The sequence below is a fragment of the Humulus lupulus genome, chromosome 6 (genome assembly GCF_963169125.1).
Source record: "Humulus lupulus chromosome 6, drHumLupu1.1, whole genome shotgun sequence".
NCBI lineage: Eukaryota > Viridiplantae > Streptophyta > Magnoliopsida > Rosales > Cannabaceae > Humulus > Humulus lupulus.
Genome location: NC_084798.1, coordinates 216,996,534 through 217,007,419, shown reverse-complemented (window position 1 = coordinate 217,007,419; position 10,886 = coordinate 216,996,534). Strand labels below are relative to the sequence as shown.

Here is a 10,886-nt window from a genome sequence, read left to right as displayed (position 1 = left end):
GATGTATTTCATTAGCAGGTTTAAGCAAGACCAATGATTTTGATCGTGGTACTGGTATATATTGACTAATAATAAAAAATAATAATTTAAGATTTATGCCCAGTTCTATCAAAAACCAGCAGCCATTTATTTAAATAAGTACACGTAGTCTTTCTTATTTCAATAATGGCTCATCCATCAGTCCCTGGCGGCTCAATCATTCCTAACTCTAAACTTATCTCCATATGATTTTTCTGGGTTGAATAATAATAATGGGTGGCGCTCTAACTCTATCTTTGTGGCTTCTAATTCTCTTCTTTTTTTCACTGCGTTCTGCGTCCATTGACTTATTGAGAGAAGGCTTCTCTCTCTCCGTTGAAAAACCAGCTGATGTTTTAACCTCACCGAGAGGAGTATTTTCCGCCGGGTTTTTCCAAGTGGGCCACAATGCATATTGCCTTGCCATATGGTTCACTGAGGCTGAGCCTGAGCCATCTCCGATGAGGCAAAACCTGACGCTGATTTGGATGGCAAACCGGGATCATCCGGTAAACGGAAGGCGCTCGAAGCTGTCCTTGCAAAAAACCGGTAACCTTGTACTTACAGACGCCGGTCAATCCACCGTTTGGTCCAGTGATACCGCTTCAAACTCAGATTCCCAGCTACAACTCTTGGACTCCGGAAACCTTGTCCTAATCACTCAGAACCGTGTCCTTTTGTGGCAAAGCTTTGCTTCCCCAACGGACACTCTTGTTCCTGGACAAACACTCACAAGAAACACAAAGCTAGTGTCATCTAGAAGCCAGACTAACTATTCCTCTGGATTTTACATGCTCTTTTACGACAACGACAACGTCCTTCGTCTTCTCTATGATGGTCCCGAGATTTCGAGCATTTACTGGCCAGACCCTTGGCTTTTGCCAAATTACGCTGGAAGATCCATTTTCAACGACAGTAGAACAGCCGTTCTTGATTCTTGGGGGATCTTCAGCTCGTCAGATAGTTTTACAGTCATGGCTTCGGATTATGCTATTAAACTCCAGAGAATCCTCAAAGTTGAAGCTGACGGAAATCTTAGATTGTACAGTAGATCAAAGCAAGGGAAGCAAAGTAGTACGTGGACAGTTACGTGGGAAGCTGTTTTACAACCATGCAAGATTCATGGCATTTGTGGGATCAATAGCCTCTGTACTTACGTGCCTGAATATGGTAGGAAATGCGCTTGCCTCCCTGGCCATAAGATGATAAACCACACTGATTGGACTCACGGGTGTGAACCAGATTTTAAACTCCCTTGCTCCAGTAGTAATGTTAATCAATCTGGTTTTCTTCACCTTCCACGTGTCGAGTTCTACGGCTATGATTCCAACTTCTATTGGAACTACACCTTGGAACGCTGCAAATCTACGTGCTTGGAATTGTGTGACTCGTGCGTAGGATTTCACTACAAGTATAACAAAGACGGCGGTTATTATAATTGCTACGTCAAGTCGCACCTCCGAAATGGATACCGGGCCCCTGGTTTTGATGGTGACATATATTTGAAACTACCTAAATCTGTCCTCTCTTCTCTTATTCACCGGGCTCCAGATTATGATGAGTCCAATAATTTCAATTGCTTCTTATCATCAGGCAATTCGACTCAACATCTGGACAGAAGGTATGTAAAAAAAAATGTCAGTGGAGTACTTAAGTTCATGCTCTGGTTTGTCTGTGGAGTGGGAGGAGTCGAGATCTGCGTCATCTTAATGGTTTGGTTATTCGTCATTAGAAACCATGAAAATTCATCCCTGGATAACATTCAGGCTGGTTATCTTCTTGCTGCTACTGGGTTCAGAAAATTTAGTTACTTAGAGCTAAAAAAGGCAACGAAGGGTTTCAGTGTAGAGATTGGAAGAGGTGCAGGAGGAATCGTCTACAAGGCAATTTTGTCTGATAATCGAGTTGCGGCCGTCAAGAAACTCACAGATACTAACCAAGGAGAAGTTGAATTTTACGCAGAAGTAAGCACCATAGGAGCACTGAACCACATGAACTTAATAGAAATGTGGGGATATTGTGCCGAGGGAAAGCATAGACTTCTAGTTTATGAGTACATGGAACATGGATCCTTGGCTGAGAACTTGGCTTCCAATGCTTTGGATTGGAAAATGAGGTTTGATATTGCTGTAGGGACAGCCAGAGGCCTTGCTTATTTGCATGAAGAGTGTTTGGAGTGGGTTTTACATTGCGATGTAAAGCCTCATAACATACTGTTGGGCTCTAATTATCAACCAAAAGTAGCTGATTTTGGCCTTTCAAAGCTACTAAACAGAAATGAGCTCAGTGATAACTCAAGCTTCTCGAGGATAAGAGGAACTAGAGGCTATATGGCTCCTGAATGGGTTTACAATCTTCCGATCACCTCCAAAGTGGATGTTTATAGCTACGGAATTGTTTTGCTTGAAATGGTTACAGGAAATAATGGCCCAACAAGAGGTGTTTTGGATGCAGAAGATGTTGGTGAGGCACGACCGAAAAAGCTTGTTACGTGGGTAAGAGATAAGATGAATGCTAGTGCTTCGCTGAGTGAAAAGGGGATTGATGAAATCATAGAACCCGTGATCGCAAGCAACTGTAGCATGAGAGAGGTGGAAATTTTGATTGAAGTGGCTCTTAGATGCGTCGAGGAAGACAAAGATGCAAGACCCACCATGAGCCAAGTTGTGGAGATGCTTCTAAGCAACGAAAAAGACAAGAAGTGATATATATATTTATATATATATATATTTATATAAAACAGATCAGCATTATATGCTCGGAAGTCTTGTTTCGTTTTGATTTTCCCCATCAGGTTAAACTATGTTTAATTAATTCTTAGCATATATAGTCTCAAATTAGATAAGCTAAGCTAGACATGTATAATGATCCAAAATCTTCAAGAAGTTGTACTTTGGTTTTATTAGCATTTGTATGTAACTATCAATTTAGCGATTAAAAAACAGACAACATTTGTACATTTAACTTCTGACATCTTTGTATTAGGAATTAAAATCGCTTGTTCAAAGAAATACCATGACAATCATCACGGATATGATTGAAGATTAGTTAATGTCTGAAGATTCATCTTATTGCAAATGCAATGATGATCATTCTCTTCACTCTTCAATTGTTAACTCTGTCAGTGACAAGTATCTTGGTAAATTCCATCTCATGCGATTTTCCATGAGCATTTCGCATGCCTCAATGGACAGAGTCAATATGACTCTACCCTTGAACACTGCCTTATCAACAACCTTTCAAGGCAAGGGTATGCAGAGTCAATATGTGTTCTTGTTGGAAACAGAGTCACCAATTCAGTGCAAGATGTAATGCTGATACATTTACAGTCAATATGTGTTCATAATCTGAAGATGTTTGAGTGAACTCAGCTGGTGAAACGATAGCTGTGACACACAACAATATTTACAGTTTCTTAGATAAACACTTTCCAAGTTACAATACGATTGATGTGTTGCCCAATTTGGCAAGCTTGCATCAAGTACTTCCTTTTCTTTTGTTGAATCACCAGCTTCATCTTTCCACTTCAAAATAAGCTTAGTAAGATACTTGTTGTTCTTCAAGTTTCCTTCTAAAACTTCACTCACATCCCTAATATACTCAAGGCCTGAAATACAGAAGCAACTTACCCAGTTCTTTGATCCTTGATCCATCATTTTCACACAATACAAAATTAGTTAATGTCTGAAGATTCATCATATTGCAAATCCTTGGTGGCATCTTCTTTAAAAATGTTGCTAGGCAATTGTGTGAGTTCTCTGCAATATTCCAACAATAGTGATTCCAAATTGTACAACACACAAATTGAAGTTGGTAATTCTTTGAAATCTGTGTTTTGAATAAGGATCATTATTTGCTAAACTTATAAGTGCACTTTTTTATTCTTTTCCTTATTTTTCTCTTCTTTTTTTTTTCTTATTTCAGTTAATAAAAAATATGCAAAGATAATATATTTATATGATGTAAAGAAAATACAAATAAGTTGATATATGGTGTAATGTAAAAATTAGAGGTAAAATACATAAATGTGTGTTTTGGGGGTGCGATCAGTAGTTTAGCTATTTTTGTATATTAAGTTTTTTTTTCCAATTTAATAGAATCTATATATATATATATATAGTAAAGATTATTTTGACTATTATTATTATTATTATGGCAACCAAAAAGAGAAATATCAAATTAAACCAAGCTGCTGAAAATCTTTGAGGCTCATCAATAAACTTGCCCAAGTAGAATTGACTGGATCTGTACTAATGAAATACTAATTAAAAGGAAAAGAATAACATTGCTACCAAAACAGAGGTAATTTAGTTGAACAATAAGTATATATATATATATAAACTTGAAGACTTGGTCTGAAAAAAAGGACACCTTGATGACTTAAAAACATATCAACTGTTTAGACAAAAGGATGTGAACCATTAAAAATTATATTACACAATTCTCAATTTGTTAAATACATTGGCTTGCTTGATTAACTAGTTATATAAAATATTTGATGTACAAAGTGCCAGCATTACAATCAAAATCATATAATTCAACCTTAAAAGTGAATCACATAGTTGAACTTGATTGATTAATGGTGACATGGTCATTGAGATTAGAAACCTTTATTTTTAATTAACCTTTCTTCTTCTGGTATTCGACTTTGCTTTGTTGCATTTTCAATGTGATTCGTCACATTTTTGTATAAATTCTAAACCAGAGAACAGAGGATTTGTCATGTAAACAAACTGACATACAAGTCAAATGCTATGCATAAAAGAGAATAACACATATTAAATCAATAACTGACTCAATAGTAAGACTAAGTGTCAAGTACTATCAACTAAAACTTTCTCCACAACTATTTAACATACATTTGATATTATTAATGCTGCAATATACCCAAAATTTTATTCTTGGTAAGTTAGGTTTTGTGAATTGTGATTACCAATTTCTTCAGTAACATCTAAAAAAAGAAAGATCATACATGTATAGAACTAGTTCCATCTAAGGACTTAAGTGAATAATGCATAAGAACTCATCAAATCAGTTAATTAAATTTATTTGCTGCATTAAAAAGAAACTATATACTTGAGCCAATTGTATGGCAAGCTTTTGATTTGAACTAAGAAGTGTTAAGTACTTTGTAAATGATGTGATCATTGGCCAGACCATGATTGGTGGCTCAAGTTTTGGGTCTGCTACTGTCCACTCCTGACAACTCAAGTTTTGGGTCTGCTACTGTCCACTCCTGGCAACTCATTCTCATATTTGTCTTATATATAATAATTGGCCTTAGTAGATTACATATTACAACATAAATATAGTTCAAAATGCACATGTACATGAGAACACATACATATGCCATCTGAGAGTTGAGAGTAATTAATGTTTACAAAAGCTTTCAAAATGCATTCAATTATTATAAGTAACATACATATACATGGTTTATGTCGTTTATTGGTGTCACATACATTTCAGACAGTTATTTCGGTTACACAAGACTGTAGCTTGCATTGAACCGCTTTGTCATTCATTTGTACATGTTACTTTTCTGATACACTTTGAGAACAAGCCTTAGTTTTCTGGTGAGTGAAAACAGGAGTGTTTGAGTGAGTTCTGTTGGGTTAACTCTGGTGGTTCTTTGAGTTTGAAATTGAGTGCTAATTGTGTTCTTTGGAGAGTGTTTGAGGGTGTACACTTGATCTTCTTATTGGATTAGACTTGGAAACAAGTAACTGCTTTGCCTTTTTTTTTCTTCCTATTCTGTTTCTCTTTGGCTTTGTGTGTTTGTTGACAAGTTTATAGTCAAGAATTTATATAATAGATACATGAGTACACACACATACATATATGTATATATGTCATATAAAAGTAGCTATAGTTGATATGGGCTTTGAGTGAATAATGCATAAGATTATGCATATAAGAAGTCAACAAATCTATTAATCAGAATTCCTAAACAAAAAAAGTACTAAAAATAATTTAGTAAAAGGAATAATGTTTGCTGCAATAAAAGGAAGTTACATACTTTAACCAAGATAAACAAAAGAGAAAGATTAATTGCAACACTGACATTCTCACAAATTAAACACTCTAACATAATAATGGAAACAAAGAGTCAGATCAACCAAATTAAACAAAGCTGATATATATATATATACACAAGTATATATGTGTGTCACAATGTTGAAAGCTGGCATTGTCTCATTTCTGTTGAGATTTTTGGGAGTCAATCATATAATATCATCATTCCCATGTGAAATAACATAAACATAATAACTTAGTTGTAGAAAAGTGACTTGGTACGTATACTATAACTATTAAATATCACTGCTATAATTTTATATGATACCTGTTTTATATCTTCGAAATGAAGAAATATCCACCCAACAGTCCACCAAGAAAGCCACATCCAAATCCCACAAGCACTGCTTTCCAACCAAAACCACTCTCAAATTCAGATTCATGTTCAAGTGTACTTGGAGACTCATCACTGCTATCACATTCCTTTGATAATGGAAAGCCACATAATTCTTCATTTCCATAAAATGAAGAATTCAGAAATGTACTAATCTGTCCACCTTGTGGTATCGGCCCCGTAAGTTGGTTATTACTAAGGTTGAGATACGCAAGAAATGTGAGAGCTGCCAATTCCTGAGGTATTCTTCCAGAGAGCTTGTTGTTTGAGAGATCCAATGATTCAATTTCTTTCAGATTCTCAATCGATAGTGGGATGTGGCCGTCAAAATTGTTACTCGATAGATTCAACACAATCAATGATTGGAGATCCCCTACAGATTTTGGAATTTCACCATGAAAATTATTGTTTGAGAGGTCGATACAGGTGAAGATGGTTAAGATCCTGACATATTCCATTTCAAAGCCTTTATTAGTCACCGTTACCGACTCATAGTAGATTCCGTCATCGACGTACTCCGGCTTTGACTTATCGACACTATTATTGTGTGTATTAATGGCATTCCAATTGGCAAAGAGAAGTCAGCAATCAGTAGTTTCTCAAAGCCCATAAACTTCTTGGGATCCCATATTGGACCATGAAATTTGTTGGAACGCAGCACAAGAACTTGCAAACTTGCCAAATTTTGTAACCAAAAGGGGAAAGTGCCAGATAGTTGATTGTATCCGAGATTTAGAATTTCCAATGCATTGCACTTGGTTACAGATTGTGGAGCCATTCCTTCTAATTGATTATGACTGAGGTCAAGAGTAATTAGACTACTTCCATCCAGAAATGTTTGAGGCATTTCTCCACTAAAATTGTTCTCTTTCATAATCAACACTTCAAGATTATAGCTGAAACTTCCCAAGCATTGTGGAATAGAGCCGCTTAATTGATTATTTGAGACATCAAGAGCGTCAAGATTTCTTAAACTGCAGAACAATGAGTTGTTTCCCATCTCAGGAATTCTACCAGAGAGTCTATTCTTAGAGAGGTCCAAACGATGAAGCAAAGTCAAATTCCCAAGAGATGATGGGATAGAGCCCTCAAATTTGTTGCTAGACAATATCAAGTATCGAAGGAAGCTACTGGAACCCAAACATGGAAGAATCTCACCGCTTAAGTTGTTATTGGACATATGGAGAGATTCCAGATTAGTCAAGTTACAGAACAATGGATGAATTTTCCCACTAATGTTGTTATTCGAAATGTCAAACCACGTTACAGAAAATGGTGGAGCTGGTAATGTGTCTCGAAACATGTTGCGTCTTAAGTAAAGAGTCGACAACGCTTTCCACGGAAGCACTTTCGGCACTTGTTCCCAACCGGTGATGAAATTTGTAGACAAATCTAATATCCCCAAGGTCTCAGCCCCTACAGTGAAGAACCATTTGGGGATCTTGCCTTCAATTTTGTTGTTGGAAAGATCCAAATCTTGTAGCTCATTTTGGGTTTTTAGGAACTTGGGAAATTCTGTAATGTTGCATGAAGCCAAACCCAAATAATGAAGTTTGAAGATTATAGTGGAATTTGTTGTTGTGTTTTCCATTACAACTAGACTATTATATGAAAGATCAAGAATTCGAAGCAGACTCAGCTTTGAGAGCACGCTCATCTCTGTGCCACTTAAGTTATTGTCACTAAGGTACAGCTGTTCAAGTTTTCGCATTTCAAAAATTGACCTTGGAATTTTTCCGGTTAGCTTGTTCCCAGCCAAATTAAGTTGTGTCAATTGGGATGATAACGAGACATTTGGGATAGTTAGAGGGCCATTAAAGTGATTATGGTCAAGCCCTAGATATTGTAGGGAAGGCATTATGAACAAAGCTGGTGGAAGTTGACCATCAAAATTGTTGGAACTTAATTCAAGCGATGAAAGATGTGATAAATTCTTAACTGAAGATGGAATGGTCCCTGAAAAATTACAGGATGAGAGATCTAAAACCCTTAAGAATCTGAGATTGCCAATGGAATATGGTAATATTCCATTGAGGTTTCGATTGAACGACACATCGATGACTTGAATATTAAGTAGATGAAAAATGTTTTGCAAAAATTCACCATACAGATTGCAATCACTAAGAGATAGAGATGTCAAGGAGGATAGGTTAGCCATAGATTCAGGTAGTGGCGAAGAAAGATTCACATTGTTCAGATGAAGTTCTCTTAATTTTGTCATGTTTTGAGCAAATGCTATCGTTGGGCTATATAAAAGGCTAATAACCATCTCACGATCATAATCATAGTGAATATCAGAAGAGATATCAAAAGACATCAAATTGGACAACAAAGAGATTTCAGAAGGGACTTGACCAGAAAAAAAGGAGTAAGAGAGGTTAAGATGGGTTAACCTCGAAAGATGAGCAAAGCTTGATGGAATATTGGAAAGAGTGAAGTTGTTGTAGGCAAGGTTGAGCCGGTGAAGTTGACGTAAGCTGAAGAGGCTGCTATTGGAATGCAAAGGCCCTTGAAGCCAACTGGAACTCAGATCAAGCCCTATTACTTGTCCTGTTTTGCTGCTACACGTGACACCATCCCACTCACAACAGTCCTTTCCTTCCTTCCAAAACCTCATCTTCGGGTAAGAAAGGGTCTCATTAGATGGAGTTGGATCATAAAAATGATTGTAATTGCGCTTTTCAAAGACAAACTCTTGCTTTAGTTGCAACAATGCAGAGCTTATTTGGGGGAGGCATCTCACTCCAGAGGAAGTGAAAGATGAATTCAGAGCTTGTTGTGTTGTCATAGAGTAACATGTGACGAAGATCATGATGAAGAAGAGCAAACGATTTTCCATTGTTTGTGAGAGTTGTGAAATTAAGTTGTAAAAGAAGAGTAGATTTTAAATACCTGCATTTCATAAATGCTTTTTCTTTTAATTTATTTTAGCACAAAATACACGCAAAGTGGACTCATAAGGCTGAAAAGTTTTCAACCTTTCAATTCTAGCTGATGGAGCAATAGACATATACACGGCAAAGAAAAAAATAACCAATATATTTGTAAAGTAATAAATAATTGTTTAGAAGAAAAGTCTTATAAATGCTATATATAGATAATAACATGTCAAATGGTTTACTAGTCTTAATATTCAAGTCTAATGCAAACAAGTATTATTAATCTTGAGTTGAAATGACACTTGGAAGTTGGACTAGTCTTGAGTTTTCCCCCATTTCACACGTTCCAAACTTAACGAAATTAAAAATATGCAGTGCCATCCAATGAACCAATAAAAAAAGATACAAAATGTATTAAGTGGTCCCTGGGCTTTAAAACTCAATCCAAGTTATTATGAAACAAAAAAAGATACAAATGTACTAATACATGATGAACAAGGAGAAATAACAAAATCTTAAAGAATAAAATTTAGTCAAAAAAAAAAAACAATTAAAATCATCACACAACTGTATCTTTGGAATAGTCTTAGATTTCACAGCATTTTAAAATGAACTAATTAAACATATTGTGGTGGTTGTGACTAATTAAACATAATAAGTCCTACAAACTTTATTCATGAGTCCAACACACTTAAATAGTCTATGGATTAATAAATGAACGAGAGCCTACTGACAATGACAACAGACTTTTCTCCATCGACTGACCCATAATTTATCCTTTTGGAAACTGCCAATTAATTTGCAATATTTCCTAGAAATTGCCAAGAAAGTTACACATATAGGAGCCTTCAGTACTTCATATTCAAAGCATAGTTTAGCTTAGCTATCAAGAAAAAAGCATACATTTGATCACTTAATTAGTATCTTCGTATTTAAGGCACTTTTATACATTGATTTTATCCAATTTGATGTAAGAGGATGGATAACAATTGGCCTTAGTACTCACATATTGTGAAGAGATGAGGAATAGAGAATAATTTATAACATAAAGAGAAGAAAACAACACATATATATATATATATATAGTTGAAAATGCACATACACATACGAAAGAACACATATACATGAGACAGTTTAGAGTTGATACATACATATATATATATATATATATATATACATAGTCTAACCTGAGATATATGGATACATTTACTTAATTCAACACTACATTGCCTGCAGCATTTTTCTCTCTATTTTCATATTTTTACATGAAAGAAAGGTTTTTTAAAAAAAAGATATCAAAACAAAGATCAAAGGCAATAATCAAATGATAATAAATGTTCACTGAAAAATTAAACATTGTCATCTGTTAACAAGAACAGTTCTCATTCTGGTATAACTTTTCTCAATAGCAGCAGCATAATCATCTAAAGCAGGAGCAATAATAATAGCAATCACATTCTCGCTAACTAAATAGTAGGCCACTCCTATACATATTTTACGAAAATCTGTAAAAAATTTGTTACAAAAGGACTTGACGAAATCTTATAAAAGCAATTAGACAAAATCTTAGTGGAAATCAGTCA

General features: G+C 35.4%; 3 protein-coding genes across 3 annotated transcripts; 1 reads left to right on the top strand and 2 right to left on the bottom strand.

Annotated features, from left to right (window-relative positions):
- The first annotated feature begins 323 nt into the window (after positions 1-323).
- Positions 324-3,154, top strand: LOC133783293 (putative receptor protein kinase ZmPK1). The gene has a single exon (XM_062222871.1). It carries the CDS (start codon positions 480-482, stop codon positions 2,721-2,723), a length of 2,244 nt encoding a protein of 747 aa, XP_062078855.1. The 5' UTR covers positions 324-479; the 3' UTR covers positions 2,724-3,154.
- A 159-nt stretch (positions 3,155-3,313) lies between these two features.
- Positions 3,314-7,004, bottom strand: LOC133783294 (putative receptor like protein 25). Its single transcript, XM_062222873.1, has one exon. The coding sequence runs from the start codon at positions 6,880-6,882 to the stop codon at positions 6,364-6,366; it is 519 nt and encodes a 172-aa protein (XP_062078857.1). The 5' UTR covers positions 6,883-7,004; the 3' UTR covers positions 3,314-6,363.
- A 19-nt stretch (positions 7,005-7,023) lies between these two features.
- LOC133786066 (receptor-like protein 7) lies at positions 7,024-9,263 on the bottom strand. Its single transcript, XM_062225280.1, has 2 exons — positions 7,188-9,263; positions 7,024-7,098 (listed from the first exon to the last, which is right to left on the bottom strand). The coding sequence occupies exons 1-2, from the start codon at positions 9,261-9,263 to the stop codon at positions 7,024-7,026; spliced, it is 2,151 nt and encodes a 716-aa protein (XP_062081264.1).
- Positions 9,264-10,886: the final 1,623 nt, after the last annotated feature.